The 19,572-nt window shown below is 58.9% G+C and overlaps 1 protein-coding gene across 5 annotated transcripts; it reads left to right on the top strand.

Moving 5' to 3' along the window:
* Positions 1 to 3,703: 3,703 nt before the first annotated feature.
* On the top strand, positions 3,704 to 16,558 carry KCNAB2 (potassium voltage-gated channel subfamily A regulatory beta subunit 2). 5 transcript variants are annotated; one of them, XM_062507431.1, is made up of 15 exons: positions 3,740 to 3,816; positions 4,229 to 4,270; positions 12,157 to 12,200; positions 12,569 to 12,606; positions 12,795 to 12,874; positions 13,337 to 13,381; positions 13,542 to 13,586; positions 13,667 to 13,710; positions 13,836 to 13,922; positions 15,053 to 15,138; positions 15,347 to 15,467; positions 15,579 to 15,673; positions 15,865 to 15,985; positions 16,078 to 16,166; positions 16,469 to 16,558. In XM_062507431.1, the coding sequence occupies exons 1-15, from the start codon at positions 3,740 to 3,742 to the stop codon at positions 16,556 to 16,558; spliced, it is 1,104 nt and encodes a 367-aa protein (XP_062363415.1). The 5 variants fall into 5 exon arrangements, with proteins under 5 accessions (XP_062363416.1, XP_062363415.1, XP_062363411.1 ...); XM_062507427.1 differs by lacking the exons at positions 3,740 to 3,816; positions 4,229 to 4,270 and adding exons at positions 7,641 to 7,861; positions 14,206 to 14,250; XM_062507432.1 differs by lacking the exon at positions 4,229 to 4,270 and having other exon boundaries at positions 3,704 to 3,816.
* The last annotated feature ends 3,014 nt before the right edge of the window (positions 16,559 to 19,572 follow it).

The following is a 19,572-nucleotide window of genomic DNA, read 5'->3' as shown; positions in this document are numbered from 1 at the left end:
AAAGCCAAAGGCAGTGAGAAGGCGTGATAGGCGCGAGGAGGATGGGTGGCCAGTGGCAGAACGAGGAAGCCGGGTGACCCTGGTGCTGGAGGCAGCCCCGCAGCATCACTGCCGACTCTATATTTGATTATTTTAAGAGAAACACGCCCGGCTCGATTTAAGGCAGCGACGATGCAGCTCCTGCTCAGACTGCCCGTGGCCCCGGACGAGCCTTCCCCCGCCTGAGCTGCGCAGGGGCGGCTGGTGGCAGCCGCTCACTCGCCCACGCGCTGCCGGTGCCGGGCTGCGGCGCCGACACGGTTAAGGCACCGGCGGGATCGGGAGCCGGCTGCAGCCACCGGCGGAGCCAAACTTGCCGAGTCAGGATGTGAGAGCGGCAGGGACGGCTCTGCAGCATCCTTGGGTACTGTCGCATCCCGGGGCGCAGAGGGCTCGGCTTCCCTCTCTGCCAGACGCCTTTTCCCGGGGACAGAGCGGGAATGGGGTAGGAACCGTCATCCGCTGCGTTTGCCGCCGGCTGTAGCAGCTGCTCTGCGCCGGCACCGGCGCTGCTTCCCGAGACCCGCGGAGCCCGCAGACCGCCGGCAGCCGGCTTTGACTCATTGCCTTGTGCCTCCCGACCGCGCATCGCCCTCCGTCCGAGCACCTGAGACAGGTAGGTGCGGTGCTGAGCGCCCGCGGCGCCGCGGCCGTGGCTCGGCCGGGGCTCAGCCGTGCCTGGCTGGCAGCCACGGCGTAGCAGGGAGGTGGCAGTGTCACACCGCAGGGACCCGCGGGCAGCCCGATGGACCCCGGTACTTTGGCTCTGGTGTACGTGACGGCAGAGCCGGAATAACCTCGACCGAGGCGCTAAAAGCGCGTGCTTTTGGGCTGTGTCATTGACTCGGGCAGCTGAGCAGCGCCGATGCGGGCGCTTCGGTGGTCACGGGCGACCTCACGTGTCGCAGCTGAGTCCCGAGTGTCCGCCTGCCTCGTTGTCGTGATGATGGGCTGGGGAAGGCGCGGGAGCCCGCCCGGGCGGCCAGAGGGGCCCGGTGGGCTGGGAGATGCTGCGCCGCAACAGAGGCTCCCGGGCCAAAGGAAGGGGCAGGGCTGCTGCTCTGCGGATCCCTGCGGCGCCGGTGCAGCCAGGGGAGGGGGGGGCACGGGACCAGCACGGGGCATGAGCGCAGAGGTGACGGCAGGAGGTGGCAGGAGGTGCCGAGGCGACAGAGTAGGGCAGCGTGAGTCACTGAGCTAAAGTCACCTTCCCCGCGGCGTGGAGGGGGGTATTTGCTGCAGACACAGTGAAAAAGCGAGGGAAATATAGGGACAGGCACCTGGCATGAGGAGATGCTCCCTGCGACATTACCTGCATCCGTCATCTGACTTGGGCAGGATGCTGGGCTTCCCAGGGCAAAGGTCCCCCAGCTCTCCGTGCCCCGGGGCCTCACCCTTGAAGGATCATGCTCACCAGAAGCAGCAGTTTCATCCCTACATTGACATTAATTCCATGTCCACTTTTACCCACTCCTACTCTAATGGCAGCATGTCTGGCAGGCTGCAGTATGTAGTCCCCTCCCATGCTGGCCCAGCTCCCAGGGGCTTCCCAGCCATAAACCATCTATGTTGCAGCACCCACACTCCTGTACCCCACTGTGCTGCCAGGGATGAGAATGGACCTTGGTGTGAGCCCAGATCATGAGGGTGTCCTTCACCTGGCTCCTGGGTGCATCCTGCAGAAGAAAACACTTTTCTTCCCTCTTGGGCCACTACTGAAACTCCTGCAGTTGGAGACTCACAGCTGAGTTGTTCCATGAGGAAGCTGGAGGTGCAGGAGCAGTCTCAGGGAAGCACCAAGCTGCTGACAGAGAGGGGATTGGACTTTTGGCAGTGTCTTTGGCTCAGCAGGATGAATTGGCCCCAAAGGCTGTGGCACTTTGGCTTCTCAGAGTGCAGAGCTCTGACCATGTACCCGTGGTCTAGCTGTGCTTGCCAGCAAAGTCCCCCTAGCACTGCCGGACACTTCCCAGCCACTGCGCTTGGTCCACACAGCATTGCTGAGAGGCAACAGGGAAGGGGCATCAGGTTCTGCTGAAAGTCGTACAGATCTGAGCTCCTGGCACCACAGCTCCTGGAATATGCAATCAGCCAGTCCTGAGCCACGGAGGAATCCGGGATTGTGTCAGTGCAAGCAAGGAGCTGCATGGCTGCACTGGGACACGGGGGGGTCTGCTGTCCCCCCCCTGCAGGCGTCCCCCAGCTTCCCTCAGCTTTGTTTTGCCACCACTAGCCAAGCGACATTGAGCTGGCATGAGCTCGCAGGACAGTGCCCGGCCGGTGGCTGCTGCTGACCCGGCGGTGCTGGGTGTTGCTGCTGGGCGAGGCCGCGGGGGCTGCGGAGCCAACACTCGCAGCACCCGGGAGAAGCCGGGGGGGGTCCACAAGGGCTTGGGGGCGGCTGAGCCGGGTCCTGGTTGTAGGGCTCGGCAGGATCCTGCGCCGGGCTCGGGTCAGTGCTGCGGGTTCGGGAGAGGGCGGCTCCCTTCTGACTTCTAGAAAATAAACTCGGATTTTACTGAGTCTGCCTGAGCTCCGGCTTCAGCGCGGCTGTGGCCAAAGGAGATGCACTCCTGCAGCGCTCAGGAGGAGGGCGATGGGGATCTGTGCCGGGAGCTGCGGTGGGCGGGTGGGCGGCTCCGCGGGGATGGGCTCGGCTGCCGCAGCCGCTGCCATTGGGCTGCGTGGGCTGCAGGGGCTGCGCCGGGATGCAGGCACGCCGGGCCGGGACGCCGGAGGGATGCAGGATGCTGGCACACTATGCTGGGATGCAAGAGGGGTGGAGGATGTGGATGCAGGATGCAATATGCAGGCACACTGTGCCGGGGTGCAGGATGCAGGCATGCTGTGCCAGAATGCGGGAGGGATACAGGATGCAGGCATGCTGTGCCAGGATGCAGGTGGGATGTGTGCCAGGACATGACTACACTGTGTAAGGCCATACTCCTGCTGAGCCCAGGGCAGTCGGGAGGAAGCCTGGAGATCTCTCAGTCCCCATCTGGGAAACAGCAGCTTGTGATCTGCAGTGTAAAGATGGCATCTCACCAGCCTAAAGAAAGATGGGATAAATTTAAATCCCAGCCCCAGTTCTGTAGGGAAGTGTCATTGTTTTCTGTGCTACTGGAAACTGCTGACAGTGTTGCAGGAGCAGGAACACAGCTCTCAGGGAGTCATGTTGGATGCTTCTGGCATTGGGACAGGGACAAGGAGAGTCAGGGGTGCCTGGGGGTGAACCCTCCTTTCCATTGGAGCTCACTCACCCCTGTGCACACAGTCATATGTGGGCTGTAGGAAAAGACAGACTGTTTTCGTCCCTTTAGCTTGTCCCAATCAGAGGGACCCTCAAGGACAGCTCCAGGGTTTTCAGAACATTTCATTTTTCAGGCCCATGTTTCCCCACCATTTCCTGAGATCTGGGGACCCACAGAAGTTTGGAGAGAGCAGCCAAGCTGGGAAGTCAGAAGGGATGGGGCGAGATGGTTTTGGAATCAGTGGGTCAGGGTGTGAACCCCAGGGTCTGAGGCTGGCAGAGCTGCTGTGCCCACACTGCTGCCAATGCCACAAGCCCATCCGGCTTGAGATCTCCTGCAACAGGAAGCGCTGTCATGCGCGTGCCCCGAAAAGCTCATTTCTTCCTCTTTTCCTCTTCCCCTGGTAGGGGTGAGGCGGCGAGTGGCTCCGGGGAGCCCAGGCTGGCTCCATGTATCCCGAATCCACCACTGACTCCCCAGCGCGACTCTCGCTGCGGCAGACGGGCTCCCCAGGGATGATTTACAGGTAAGGGTGCAGGGCAGTGCTGGGGGGGGGGGACTCTGTGGGGCTTCAAACCCAAGCCTGTGGCAGCCCAGAACTAACATGCTCCCTGAAATTGCCCTGGTACTCCTAAACTGTCCCAGCACACTTCGTGCAAAAGCTTCCAGCAAAAAATTCCCATGCAGTAGCAGCAGCAGCAGCATTTTGGGGTGCTGGTGCCTGTTATGGGTATAGGGTACAGGGGGCATTTTCAGGGTCGTGCCAGTGCCTGCTGGCCTGCCAGTGCCAGCAGTGCCTGCTGCAGTGTCCACTCTGCTGAGACATGGGTGGGTGTCGCTGACCCTTCCCATGGCCACTGGCTCTGGCACTACTCCCGCTCCTCCTTTCTAACGGGGTTTGTGGCATCTTTCTTCTCTCTCCCCTTTGCTGTCGGAAGTGCGAGATACGGGAGCCCCAAGCGCCAGCTCCAGTTCTACAGGTAACCAGGCCCTTACCCCTCCCCAGAATCCCTCCAGCAAGTGGCTATGGCCCCTGCCCATGCCCAGATAATGTCAGCACAGCACTGCCCTGTCCAGTGTGCCAGGGTCCCTCTGTGTGGGATGGGTGTCACAGGTGTGGCGTCGCCTCATCACCTGCCTGCGGGTTCGGAAGCATGGTGTGGGGACCCTGGGGTGTGGCTGGGTGGGGGGGACCATTCTCACAGGCTGTCCAGGCAGCACAGTGTGGCCACATGGCTGTGGGGTGCAGCTCTTGTGGGGTGTGGAGCTCAGCTCAGCTTGGGAGCAGTGTCTCATGTCAATACTGTGCCTGGAGAAGCCCCTGGCTTTTCCTAAGAGCACCTCTGGGAAACCAGCCAGCTGTTCCACGGCTCCTGCTATTAGGAGCAGTCCCATTAAGTGGTACCGGAGGCAACAATCGCCCCCATCACCCTTTTACCATCTGAAGTAGGGGTGGCACATCCCCACACACTCTGCCAGCAGCTGCTCCAGTGCTGCTAAGGCTACAGCAGCCCAGTGGTGTGGGACTGGGTCTGGTCTGGCTGCCGTGGGGTAGGGGACCAGGGGCTGCCCCTCTATGGAACCGTGGGCCCCCGCCCCACTCCATCCCACACATGACAGGAGGAGGTGAGGCCAGCCGGCCATGGGATGGCTCAGATGGCTCCCCGTGACTGCCACCAGCACTGCCAAGCCCAGCTATGGGCAAGTTTTGGCTGCCAAACTGGCCTCAACCATTGAACACAGCTGGTGCAAAAGGCTCCCAAGCACAACAGACAGGAGCCTGTCCGTAGGCTGCTCTCAGGCAGCAGCTGCCTGTGTTCATCACCCAGTCTTGTTTTGGGGCTCTCTCCTGGGAGGCGCTGCCTTTCAGTCCTGCCACAGCGCAACTCTGACTCCACTGCCATGGGTACCACAGGAGAGCTGTGTCTGCCACAGCGCACTGTCTCTGCTCCCTGATGGTCTCAGTGTCCAGCTGTCCCCACCGCCCTGTGTGCTGGTGATGGGGGACCTGTCACTGCAGGGCGAGGGGCGGTGGTGCCAGCGTTGATAAAGCAGCGGCACATCCCCGGGCTTTTAGTGAGGCGCCATGAATAATTTAACTCCCCTTCGCAAGGAAGAAAATCCCCTAATAGGGCTAATGGAGCGCGTCGAGAAGCCGGGCGCTGGGGGCCTGGCGCAGCCGCCAAATGCTTTGGCCGCCAAGCTCCGGCACTCCCCTAATGCAAAACAGCTCGGCCACCGAGGCTCTTATATCTGCCCCGGGGCAGCCTGGCCGCACAGAGCTGCTGCGCTGCTGAGCAGCTTCCCCGGCGCGGTGAGTCTGGGCCGGCAGCGCGGGTGGTGAGCGGGGCTGGGTATGGTGGGCGATGGCCAGGGACGGGCACTGCCATGGGGCAGCCACTACGGGCAGCAGGGAAGATTTTCCATGCAGGGTGACTTGGGATTTGATGATTTAGTGTGGTTTTCTTTCGGAGTTTGGGGTCTTCCTTTGGGGGCTTTAGGCAGGCTTTCCTCTTTGGGGGCTTTAGGCAGGCTGCTGGCTGCCAATTTCCCAGCTTGACAGGCCAGGCTGGCCACACATCTCTCTGGGCAGCTGCCCTGCCTGTCACCCACTTGTTGTGCCCCCGACTCTGCTAACAGTGCCATTATCCTGCAGGGCCTGCGCTCTGTCCCCATCCCTGCTCCTTCCTCACAAAGCACCCTCTCCCGCTTGGGCACGGCACAGCTTATCCTTGGCAGATCCTGCAGCCCTGCTGCCGCTCATCCCAGGAGCACTGGGATTTCTGCTATCAAATGGCCATGAATGCACCCACCAACTCTGCACTTTCTCAGCCATCCGGTTTTGTTCTGCCAAAAAACAGGGCAGTGTCAAAATAGGGCAGCCGGTGGATACCCACCCCATTCCTCAGAGCAGCCCAGCTCAAACCCCCATCTCTGTTTGCTGCAGCTGTTTTGCGGCTGTAGAGCAGCAGTGCAGCCAGCTCAGGTTTCTCCTTGCTGCTGTCAGGTGAGGGGATCCTACCGGGGCAAGGAGATCCCACGAGGTGGCCATACTCAGCAGGAGCCACCAGCACTGCCCTAATTAAAGCTACCAGCCACGGAGAACATCTGGTGCTGGAGGTGCTGGGTCTAGTCTCCAGCTTTGAGGTGTGGCAGGAAGAGCCTGATGACCAGGATTCAGTTTGGCTTTGCCACAACAGAGGGAAAGGTTTCCTTTCCGTGTCTCCCAACTTTCTCAAGGCCTTTCTACAGAGCAGGAGGAGCACAGAATGGTCTCTGGCAGCACCAGATGCCAAAGGAGACCTCCAGGGTTTTGGTCATACCTGGCCAGCTGCTACTCCATATCCTCTGGGCTTCCTTTTCCTTTCCTCTGGAGGTCACACCTCAATGACAGAGAGCACTTCACTTTTGGCTCCTGCAACTGTCAATTTGAGCTTCACAGGGAAAATAAAAGCCACCAGTGGGAGTCTGGCTGGAGCCTGATGCTGGTGTAGATCTGTCACAGTGCATCCCCAGTGGCCACTCCGGCACCAACACTACAGTTTTGGCCGTGCAGACACTGAAAACAAGAGAAGTTACAGAGAGAGGCACAGAAATCGACGCTGCTGATAGTGCCAGTGAGGTCCCAGCCATCGAGACAGCAAGGGCTCGGGTGTGCGAGGAGCCCACCCTGCGGCAGGCTATTTTCGGCAGCGGCACCGGCTGGGAGGTCGCTGCCGCGGTGGTGGGGAAGGTGTTGGCTGGTGGCGCACATTGCGGCAACGTGACGCAGGCACAGCGAGCACCCAGTGCCCACAGACCCTCTGCCAATGTCCACCCTTTCCAGGGAGCCCCACGGGGATCCCTTTCCCATCCCGATTTTCCTTGCCCACTGGCGCACAGTGCCAGATTCTCACCAGCAGTACTTGTGCCACTGCTCGCCGTGCCTTGGCCAGCTCCTGGGACCCACTGCGTCCCTCACAGGGATGTAAACCAGTGCAGCCCAGACAGTGCAAGCTGGGAGCCAGCACAGCCGGGCCACTGGCCACCCTGCTGCATCGTGGCTTGGGGCAGCTGTGGCAGGCACCACTGCAGCCTCAGACACGGACTGTGCCTCATTCCTGTCCTGCTGCTTCTCCTGTTGTGCTTCAGCTCTCACGGCAAGGCTTTGCTCTGCAGAAGAGGCTGGCTTTGCTAGGGTCCCCACGTGTCCTGGCAAGGGCAGGTGCCACCGCTCCGGCATGGCGATGCAGGCAGGACTGTGCCCTGAGTGGCAAGGGAGCCCATGTTGTGCTTTCCCAGCTCTCTCCGTAGCACCACAGAGTGTTTGGCGGCGTGGCTGGCCGGCAGAGCCCACGCTCGGGCGGCAGGATGCTCTCCATGACCTACAGTGAGAGCTTGCGCAGCGTGGCCAGCCGGCCCAGCCCCGAGTGGGGGCTGCCCCCAGCCCCCCGGGCGGCCGACGGGCTGGAGCTGCGGCGGCTGCGGGACGTGCGGGCGGCGGCGCGGGCGAAGACTCTGGAGGAGTTCCTGCGGATGCACGGGCTCTCCCTGGCCGACAGTACCGCCCGCGCCACTGGCATGAAGTACAGGTAAGGCAGCACCGCAAGGGCGGCGAGGGCCGAGGTGAGGGGATGACACAGGGTACGCTGCTTGGGGCTGGTTTGACACCTCGTCAGGAGAACGGCTCTCACCTAAACTCACCTCGGCTCCCCTGTGCCGCGCCGAGGCTGGGAGGAGCCGATGCCCTTGGCACGGCATGCGCCGGAGAGGCGGCAGCGGATCAGCGCCGTTAGCACTTTCCTACTTGGTTATCTTTGAGCTTCTCACTTGACATTCCGGTTTGCTGTTTGGGCATTTGCAGACGCAACGCCCTCTGAGCTTTAAAGATTAGGCAGCTGGAGCAAACAGCCGCCGAAGGGCTGCTTCTGCCTCAGAGGTGTAAATCTCTATCTGATGCGGGTACATCTCTGCCTGACTGGGGGGTTACATCTTCACTTGACAGGGGTTCATCTCCACCTAATGGTTGTAAATCTCCATCTGACGGGGGTACATCTCTGCCTGACGAGTGTGCGTCTCTTCCTGACTGATGGGTGTGCATAATTTTGCTTGTGAGTCCTGGTGCAAGGTATTTCAGGATTTCAGCCAATGTCCTTGTCAGGAGGACACTCTGGGCAGCTGGAGAGGTGGCCACAGCCCCTCTAAGGGGCTGTGGCTGCTCTACCCAGTGCACTGCTTCCCACTCTCCCCTGGCATTGCAGGTGGTGCAATGGGGCCCAGCACCCCCAGTAACCCAGGTCAGGCTTTGGGGGGCACCAGGGCTGAGGACAGTGACTGTTCTGCAGTGACAATGCAGGGGTGCCCCTTGTTCCCCACTTCAGCGAAGCCCCCCAGAGCTGGCAGCTCTGCCCGCTCCTGCCGTGCTGCACTGTGCCATGCCGTGCCGCGCTGCAGGTCAGGTTGCCCTCCACTCACAATGACCGCGGTAACATTTACACAGTGGCAAGAGCCCATCTAATATTCATGGGGACATTATTTATTGATGGGAGCAGCTGGCACAGACACCCCGAAGGTGCTCCTTCTTTGGGCACGTCCCTGCTGCCACCAAAATTTATAGGGTTTCTCGTCCTCTGGGGGCTGACAACTGCTGCCAGGTCCCCCCCTTCCCCCGCACTGGAGCCGGCACTGGCAGGATTACCAGCTAAGGAGCTTTGCGAGAGAGGGAAGCGGAGGAGATTACAAGATTTTTCATTAGGTTTGAGGCAAATGTGCATAATTTCCTGGAAGCCCCGCCGCTGCATTTTGCTCCATCCTGAGGGGCACAGCAGGTGCTGGCAGCCAGCACGTGGCCCCGGCTGCAGGACGGTGCTGTGGTGTGCTGACTTGTGTCCCTGCTTCGGCAGGTGCTAGGCTGGAATTCACCTCACTCGACTTCGCTTGCACTGGGAAAAATAGGGGAAAATGTGCTGCTGGGGCTGTGGCCCCGAGGGCGACAACTTTGGCAAACAGCTGGGCTCTGCTATGGGAGGGCCGTCAGCATCGCCGCCACCTGCGCTGTCGCCCAGCCGTGGGGCTGGTGATGCGCACGCTTTGCTGCCAGAGGGTTTGGTTTCGGACCCCTGCAGGGGAATCTGCTGCTATGCGTGACCGGAGTGAGGCAGGGAAGGACCTCTTCACTCCGCAGCCTCAGCCCTTGCTGTCCCCCATCCGGGGCTGGACCAGCAGCCTTACCCGCAGAGGGACGCCAAGCGGGACGCAGGGGATTCCTGCTCCGCCACGGCCGCTCCAGAGGGTACCGGCAGCGGTTCTGCCCCCCCACCTGCCCGGGTGCTGCTCGCTCGCTTCCTGAGCTCATCAAATATTGAGGGCAGGAGAGCTGACGGGAGCGCTCCTCGCCCGCCGCCTCGCAGCCCCCCGCCGTCACGTTGGCGGCGCGCGGGAGGAGCTCCCCGCCTCGCCCGGGGCGCCGGCTAAATTTAGGCAGCTGGAGCTGCTGCCCGCCGGAGCAGCATGCAGGTCTCCTTTGTGTGCTCCGAGCACAGCATCAAAAGCCGGAGCGCGGAGGATCGGCTGAACCGACAGAATGCCGGCAGCCCCAGCCTCGGCACCCGCGGCAAGTTCCGCGCGGTGGCCATGGTGGCCCGCAGCCTGGGGCAGCTCTCGGTGCAGAACGCTCCCTCCTCCAGCGACTCCAGCGTCAAGCAGCCGGGGATGAAATACCGGTAGGAAACGAGCACTACTGGGGCTTTCCCTGTTCCTCACTGCGATCGGGGCGGCGAGGGGGGACTGGGAGCCAGGGGCGCCGCACTCTCTGATCTCCGCGTCCGGCTCTGTCGATTTCTCGTCGCTAAAAGTGCTGACCATGCGCCTCCGTGCGATTCCTCCGTGTTTGCTCCTGCCCCCTCAGGGCAGCTTTGATCCAGCCGCGCGTAAAATCTTCAGGATGGGGAAAGAAGGGACCCTAATATTCAGGGTAGGATTAGTAGCATCCTCAGTGTCTGCCAAGCCAGGCAGGCTGCCGAGCCGGGGGGGTCTGGGAGTCACGGTAGCGTTAATCCGGGCTGCCATGGCATCCTTTCAGTGCTGCCGGAGACTCAGTGCCCTGTGAAAGGAGTGCAGAGCCATAAGTAGCTCTGGCCGCCCATTGTGGTTCTGGAAATGGGGTGGTGTGTGCATGTGGGACCCCCCTGGCCAGCACCCACAGGGCTCATACACCCCATGTCTTGGCTTTGGGGCAGAGTACAGAGGGCTTCCCCCACCGAGGCTGAGTGGGCACCCGGGCATGAAGCTGGGGCTCCCCCCGGATGAGCATGGACCCCAGGACAGGGTAAGGCCCCCCCCCAGATGAGTCTGCACGCCATGGTCTAGCTGCCAGCAGCTGCGTGCCTCCGCTTCAGCCCAGATGTGCCAGCATTAGGCAACAAAGTGTGTCAGGCCAGCAGGGCGCTGGGGTGAGCCTGGACATCATCCACCAGTGTCATCCAAATCAGCCAAGTCCCCTTAACCGGGCACTGGGGAGGGGGCTGGTCCAGTTCTGTCCAGCTCTCAAACACCAAACCCATGCAGTGGTAACAGCAGGACTGGGTCAAAGCTCCATGGCATCCTCAGGGTTCAGTAGTCGTGCCCCACAGTCATATCCTCATACTGGTAACACCCTCCCCCAGGCAGTGGGTGATCACTTCAGGAGTCCTCACTGGTGGCTGCTGGAGGGACAGTGGCACAGGGGGATGCTCCAAGCAAGTGGATGGGATAGGAAGGCCATAGCACAGTGTGAGGAATTGCTCGGCCTTCCCAAAGTCTGCCAGTATCTCTATTGGGCAGCCTACCAACATACTTTTGGACTGGGAAGCCAAGAGCAGCAATAGCCACCTGCCCAGGGGAACCCCAGCAATGCTCTTGGAATGTCCAAGAGGATGCAGGTGCTCTCCACTCCACATGGCAATCCCCCATCATGGACTGGCTTAAGCCACCGCTGGCCCATGGCCATGACCTCTCCCCACTGCAAAATGCTCTAAAAACACCACGGGACAGGGGGAGCACTGGTGCCTCCAGATGCTGGGCAATAACATGACAGCACAGAGGGATGCAGCCTTGACTCGGTGCAGCCCACGGTTGCCCGCGGCCGGGCCACAGCCACTCCCTGCCCGGCTGCCGGTGCCCGTGTCGGCGGTGCCGGCGGTGGCGGTGCCTCCGGTTGCTATGCGACACCCGCGCGGGCGAGCTGCCGCGGCTCACCTACACTTTATTTATTTTAACGCTCATTTCTTGAGCCTTTGTCATTTTTAACAAGTAACTGGCTCTCCATCACCACGGCGAAGGCGTCTGCCAGCCTGGCCCCCTTCCCGAAAGCTGTTCTCCAGTTCCTTGTGCCGGTCAAATTTTCTGGGGTGCTCCATTTCTCCAGGATGTTGCTTCACTCCTGAGCACCCTCACTTGGTGGAAGCCCTGTGCTTCCCTGTGCGATGCAGAGAACAGGCACAACTCATACCATGTATAGGATGCTTCAGTCCTGACCACCAGCATGCTGGCTCCTCTTTCTCCAGTCTCATTCCTCAGCGCCAGCAGCACTCTCAGGGCAGCCGGACACCCCAGCCTCATCACAGGGAGCTGCTTTAACGAGGTCACTGCTCTCCCAGTAGCCTTGCCGGGCACATTATCACTGCGCAGGTGCAGGCAGTTCCACAACCAAGCTGCCGGATGCCTTGTTAATCAGCTGAGAACTGAGTAACTGGTACTCATTGTGGAACCATCCCAGGTGGGGATGGGGACCATGGCCCACCACCACACCTCCCGGTCCTCGCACCCGATGTGTTTGGTGGCATGCAGGATGCATGAGACAGCGTTTTGGGGCTTTCTGGCACCTTTCCTAATGGTCTCTGTCTTCCAGGAACCTCGGGAAGTCTGGGCTGCGTGTGTCCTGCCTGGGTCTGGGTAAGTGCCAGGGTTTGCCACAACCCCTCAGCATCCCCTCAGTTCTGCAGCTGCTGCCGGCACTCCCCAGCCAGGGCAGCACTCGCTTGCCCAGGCAGTGTTTGCAAAGGGAAGGAAAGGGTTTTCCTCAGCCCTGCGGCTGTTTTGAGTCACAGCCCAGAAATTGTTGAATTATATTCTCTTTTTCTGACACGATAGGAAGCGACTGGGCCGTGCTGGGAGCACCACAGTGCACGCGGCAGGGCCGGCTGTGGCCACCACGTGCCAGGGCTGTGCTGAGGGAGCCAGGGTGGGTGGCTGGGGGCTTCAGGTGGCGGCGCTCGTTGCTCACCACATTCACCATGCACACACCTCTCTCTCCCCTGCAGGAACATGGGTGACTTTCGGAGGGCAGATCACAGATGAGGTAAGGCTGCACCCCTTCACCCCATCCCTCCCCAGCTTTTCCTTGGGGAGTGGGGGGGGATGGGGCCAGCACAGGTGTGGCTGTGGCCCGGGTGCATGTGGCACGCCGGAGCTCACCAGTGCTCTGTGCACACGCCCATGTGCCAGCTCTCAGCCACCCCCTTCACCGACCCTGCTCTCTCCTCGCAGATGGCAGAGCAGCTGATGACTTTAGCTTATGACAACGGCATTAATCTCTTCGACACAGCAGAAGTCTACGCTGCTGGCAAGTAGGTACCCTGCTTTGGTAGCGCCACAGGGGTCTCACCCTAACCCTGACTCCCACCAAATCACAGTGGCACTGGGAATCTCCCAGTTTTGTCAGCTGCAAAGCAGCAGGATAGGGCTCTGAGCACTTGCTCACGGGGGGAGTTGTGGTTCTGGCAGTCCCATGCTTCCCATTGTGGCCTGTATCATGCAGGTGCAGCCATGCACCTTCCCAGCACAGCTGTACCCAGGGCAGGCTGGCCCAAGGCATTGGCATGTGCCTATGCATTCACTTAAAATTAGCAAGCTCACGCACTGGGGGCAGCTCAGTACTGGGCACTGCAACCAAGGGGCAAACAGTGTCCCCAGAGCTACTGCATTTGCCTCCTGTTCTCCCAGGGTCTGGGGCCGTCCCTGCTGGCTGCCACCACTCCCCATGGCCACAGCTGCCAGGTGCAAATGGCTGATGTCCCCTTCCCTTGTAGGGCCGAGGTGGTGCTGGGGAACATCATCAAGAAGAAAGGGTGGAGGTAAGCCAGATGCCATCCCTATTTGGTAAAACCATTGCTGTAGTCCCAATGGGCTGGGGAAAGCTGCTAGAGGAGCCTTGGGCAGGAGTGTGCCATTCCAGGCAGGGTGCACAGGGCTTTGCAGGTGTCACCACCAGTGATTCTCTCATTCTCCCTGCAGACGGTCCAGCCTGGTCATCACCACCAAAATCTTCTGGGGAGGAAAGTAGGTAACACCCACCTTCCAGTAGAGCAGGCACAGGTCAGGCTCTCACAGCAGGCTCTCACCCACCTTTCCTTTTCCAGGGCCGAGACGGAGAGGGGCCTGTCCCGAAAACACATCATAGAAGGTAGGGGTAGGAGTGAGGGTGCTTGCCAGGCACTGCTGGCCCCGGCGCCAGGCTGTGCCTCACCATCTGCCTCACTGCTGGCAGCATGGGGCTCAGCATGCCTGACAGCCCCATCCATGCTGCAGGTCTGAAGGCATCACTGGAGCGGCTGCAGCTGGAATATGTGGACGTGGTGTTCGCCAACCGGCCCGACCCCAACACGCCGATGGAAGGTGGGTGCGTGCCGCGGTGCCACACCCCTCCCCGCTGCCTTTCATCGCCGTCGTGGTTGGTTTGCGCCAGGCTTGTGTTTCAAGGGCATTTTCCCTCCCGAGCAGAATCCGCTCCTCCACCACTATGGCTGGCCCGCACCACAGTCACACTTCTGCCACCCCCTGCTCAGCGCCAGGACCCTCTCGGGCCGCAGCGGGGCGGGTTGGCGGTGCGGTAGCAGGTCACTGCCCCGGTCCCAGCAGCAGTGACTCCACTTTCTCTAAATCTCTCTTTTATCACCAGGGGACCCATTTAGTTCCTCCAAGTCCAGGACTTTCATCATAGAAGGTACTCCCTGCCCGCACTCTGCCCGCCAGCCGCTGCCTGTCCCAGCGGTGTTTCCCGGGGCAGAGCCCCCACTCCTCTGTGATTCCCCATCCTTGTTCCCCCCTCTCAAGCAAACCCCGCCATGAGATGCAGAGGCAGCGGCAGCACAACACAGACTCCCCCTGGCCCTTCAGGCCGTACTGCAGTTTAAAGGACAAAAAGCAGAGAGGCTCCCACCCCCCAGGGTCCTGCCATAGGACATGTGCCTTGGCACATGCCGGGGTCTGCAGCAGGGTCCCTCCTCGCCGGGGCAGCTATGAGCATGCTGGGGTGTGTGCCCTGGTGCTGGCCGGGCGAGCCTCATGCCCCTCGCCGTCCCCGCTGCCCGCCTTTGGCTGCAAGAGCACCCCTTGGCTTGGCCCCAGCCCGCATGGCTCAGGGCTGGCTCCCCCCAAGACCCCTGAGCAGCTCACACAGGGTTCAGGCTTCCCTCCATGGGTCTCTGTGTGTGGGCAATGCATCAGTCCCTCCCCCTGCAGCAGTGTCAGTGCTGGTCTGGCAGAAGCCTCAGGCTGCTCTCCATGCAGGGAGAGCCTGGCACCGTGTGAGCATGTCAGGTCGCTGTGGTCCCTGGCACATCCTGAGTGGCTGCTCCCTCTGTCCCCATCCTGCTCTTCTGAAAGCATCCCCTGGACATCACCCAGCTCCCACTGCAGCATTGGGCAGTGGGATGCTTGCCAGACATCAGTGTGGTTCAAGCCCCCTTCTGCCAGTGCAGCCCCTGCTAAACCCCACCTGCCACTCTCTCCTTCCCTCCTGGCAGAGACAGTGCGAGCCATGACCCATGTCATCAACCAGGGGATGGCCATGTACTGGGGGACCTCGCGCTGGAGCTCCATGGAGATCATGGTAGGGGCCCAGGGGACTGGGGCGGCTGCAGCAGAGCAGTCTCGGCGATGCCGCTGATGTTGATTTAATCAGACAGCAGCTGTTGGGAGCCAAGCGTGTGCAGATGCATTTAAGCCTTAATTATTTTTCGGGGTGGTTGCTCAGGACTTGGCTGGGCAGGGGGCTCGGGGGGAGCAGCAGGGTGCTGAGGGTGCTGGCTCTTCTGCAGGAAGCGTACTCAGTGGCCCGGCAGTTCAACCTGATTCCACCGATCTGCGAGCAGGCTGAGTACCACATGTTTCAGCGGGAAAAGGTGGAGGTGCAGCTCCCTGAGCTCTTCCACAAGATAGGTATGACAGTGGGGATTCCTCCCCAAGCCCAGTGCTGCTGAGGTGAGGTGCCATAGCCCCTGGGGGAGCTGGGAGCAGTGGTGTCATCCCCCTATTTTGCTCTGTCCCCAGGCGTTGGAGCCATGACCTGGTCCCCACTGGCCTGTGGCATCGTCTCGGGAAAGTACGATGGGGGCATCCCCCCCTACTCCCGTGCCTCACTGAAGGTGAGCTGCACCAAGGCTGGGAGGGCACACGGGGATTGACAGAGCTGGGGGAGCAGGGCCAGGGGCCTTGCAAAGTCCCTACAGGAACAGGAAGTCCAAGAGCCACAACCCAGGGAGTTTGGGGATACCTTTGCCTGTGCAAGGTACTGGTGCACCCTGATCCCATCACAACACCCTTTTCTGCTCCCCAGGGATACCAGTGGCTGAAGGACAAAATCCTGAGTGAAGAGGGCCGGCGGCAGCAGGCAAAGCTGAAGGAGCTGCAAGCCATTGCTGAGCGCCTGGGCTGCACCCTGCCCCAGCTCGCCATTGGTAAGAGGATGGGGGACAGTGGGGGACAGCTGGGGGTGGCACCGAGGGTATTTGGGCCATGCTCAAGCTCTCTTCTCTCCCTCCTGTCCTAGCCTGGTGCCTGCGCAATGAGGGTGTCAGCTCTGTCTTACTGGGGGCCTCCAATGCTGACCAGCTGATGGAGAATATTGGAGCAATACAGGTCAGTGCTCCCAGCAGGAGCAACATTTGCCCACGGTACTCATCGCTGTGCTGCACTGTGCAGAGAAAGAGGGCTGCAAACCCAGCTCCATGACAGGTTTTGCTTGTCATGAAGGCGAGAAGCAGCGACGAGGGCTTTGCTTTGCTGGGCTGGGGGCAGGGTCAGGACAGACTCAGGCTCTCCCTAACTGGGTCACCCAGCCAGCAAGCTGGGGCTTGTGGCAGGAACATGGTGGGGTGGAGGCGGTGAGCACACACCAGGATCAAAATCCCAACTCCCCGCATTGCCTCCATCCCCCACAGGTCCTTCCAAAGCTGTCGTCTTCCATCGTCCACGAGATCGATAGCATCCTGGGCAACAAACCTTACAGCAAGAAGGACTACAGATCCTAAGCGTGCCCGAGTACACCGCCCGCCGCGCAGCCCTCGCCGCCCGTTCGCTTGCTTACGCTTTGTTGGAGCAAAGTGGAGAGTGTGGTTTTGCACCGCGAGCGCCGAGAGCCAGCGCTCCCGCCCGCGCTGCCCCGGACATGGCACCGCGGCCGCCCGGCCTGGCTCTGTGGCGCAGGGACGGCCGGCGGGAGGCGAGCCCCGAGCTGCCCGGCCACCCTGCCCGCAGCCGGAGCCGCCCCGGGACCCGTTGCATGCGTGGCTCCTGCCTCCGCGTTGGCGGAGGCGGCGGGCGCGGGGCGCACGCGGTGCTGTACGCCCACGAGGCCGACAACACGAAGCTGTTCCCCAGCCTGCGCCCGGCCCTCGCCTCTGCCCTGGCATCACCGGCGCGGTACCGGCACCGGCACCGTGTGCGGCCGCGGTTTCTGGCGAGCACCTGCTCCCGGGGATGGGGTGGGTGGGATGGTGACAGGGAGACAGTTCTCTGTGGGAAGAGCCTGGGGTGCTCCAGCAGAGCATGGGGTAGGGGTCGGGCTGGGGGAGCGTGCGTGGGCAAGTGTGCGAGTGTCTGTGTGCACGGACACACGTGTAGACACGGGGACATAGAGACATGCAGACGTGTGGGCTTGCAGACAGCAGCTGTGGAGGTGAACACAGCCCACGTGTGCCTTCAGCTGTATCTGCACAAAGCTACTGAAAGCTTCTACACATGCACCCACATCCACCCATTACAGGGGTGTCTACAGACACAAACACACACATAGTCACACATGGACAGATGTAGATAAGGATGTAGCTCTACCTCCACCTCCATCTCTGGTATCAGTCTCTGAGAGATCAATACCTATTTACATATATAGATACCTGTATGTAGATGTGTATACACACCTCTGAAAATTACATACATAGTGTATATACACACACATGTAGATACTCGTGTGCTCGTGTATATACAGACATACATGGTTTTGTGTATTGATCCATATATGTAATATACAGATGTGTACATATCCATGTAAATATATTGCTATAGCAGCATCCATGTTTGCATGGATATATGCACACATGAAAATTACTGTTACGTACTTAAATGTGTGTATACAGAGAGAGATGTGTATATACTGATATATGTGTAGATGTCTCTGTATCCATACCCAGCTCTTTAACTATATACTCATGTCTACACATCTATGAACATATGCCATATATGCACATGGACAGATATTTAATTTAGATATAGCTACAGCTGCATATGTAGTTGTATGTCTAACTATAGCTGTGTATATATATATATGGATACATATATGATAGATGATACATATCTCTATAGAGAGAACAATGTAAGTAGCTAATAGCTAATGTAATTAGCTAATAGCTAATATATCTATCCCTTTATAGCACTGTGTAGAACAAACATTTTGCCAATACTTCTATATGTATCCATAGCCACATACATTTATATGCAGTTTTCTCTATCTCTGCACACATAAAAACTGCAAATGAGTGTGCAAACCCTCAGCTCTGTGCAGCGTGTGAGCTCTGTGCACTCTGGGCATGTGTATGAGCTTTGTACTGTGTGTGAGAGCTCTCTGGAGCGTGCACAGCTCTGTGCACTGTGAGAACTCTGTGCACAGAGCTCACACAGTGCAATGTGTGTGTGTGTGTGTGTGTGTTTATCTCCTGTGTAGCCATGGATGCACCTACAGCCCCACTATAAATGTGCATATGTACAAACACGGGAGGGTCTCTCCTGACCCCACTGATGACATCAGAGCCCCCCTCTGCATATGGTTGAGTCAGTATGCACCCATCCCACATCCATCTATATATGTACATCTGTCTGTAGAACTACATCAATGTTTGTGTGCAAACAAACATACACATTCCTATATATGTGTGAAATAAGAAACATATGTCTCTGTGTGTATATACACATATATAATATCTCTGTCTAGGACAGTTATATGCCTTCACCTATATCTACACTTATGTATAAATATATAAAAATTACAAATACATGTGTGCCCGTGTACACATACACAAAGATCAGTACACCTATATAGCCATACAGAGATACAGATATGGAGATACAGAGATGTGTAGATAGATAGATACATCTGCACATGTATGTGTATGCATGTGCATATATTCAAATTTAAAACACATGTATTCTTACATACACACATGTATATACACCTCTGTAAATACAGATCTACACATCCATGCCACGTATAGATCTATCCTATGTACATGTATCTCTTATCTACCCATACCTGTGTCTACACCCACACTCACAAGTATGTATGTACACAAATACACATGTATTAGAACCGCAAATACATGATATAGACATGTATAATATACACACCCACATAGCAGTACCTAAATAAATCACTATTTATAGCTGTGTATGCTCACATAAAGATATATATGCACACATATAGATCTAAAACTTACAGTTCTGTATATATCTACACATGTGTATATAGATCTACACATGTTGTATATTAGGAGGTACATGTGTGGGGGTGACATAGACATATGTACATATATGTGCACTCATGCAGAGATAACAGTATCAGTGTAGATACACAGGACATTCTCATGTATGTCTGTGTCAATGTGTGCATGTCCCTGCATCCCCATGTACACACGTCTGTGTACATGTGTGTGGGTGTGTGTGTGTAGACATCTGTGTCTGTGGACACACGTGCGTGTGCATGTGCAGATACATGTGCAGGACAACAGGGGTACCAGGACCGTGGCCAGGCCCCCCACCCCGAGGCCACCCCACCATCCCTTCCCTTGCCAGACTCCACTGCATCCTTCCCAAAGGATTTATTAAAACACAGAACAGAAATCGGGACACACAGAGCACGAAGCGGATGCAGGGGCGTTGCTTACGGCTGCCGGTGTCACCACGCTCAAGGTATCCCCATCCCAGTTCCAGCTGTCCCCTCTGTCCCACCCACCTCCCCTCCATCTGCCTGCCCCAAGCCCAGAACATGTGGACC

The sequence above is a fragment of the Cinclus cinclus genome, chromosome 23 (assembly GCF_963662255.1).
Source record: "Cinclus cinclus chromosome 23, bCinCin1.1, whole genome shotgun sequence".
Lineage (NCBI taxonomy): Eukaryota > Metazoa > Chordata > Aves > Passeriformes > Cinclidae > Cinclus > Cinclus cinclus.
The sequence above is the reverse complement of the archived record's forward strand: the minus strand, read 5'-3'. Positions and strand labels throughout refer to the sequence as shown.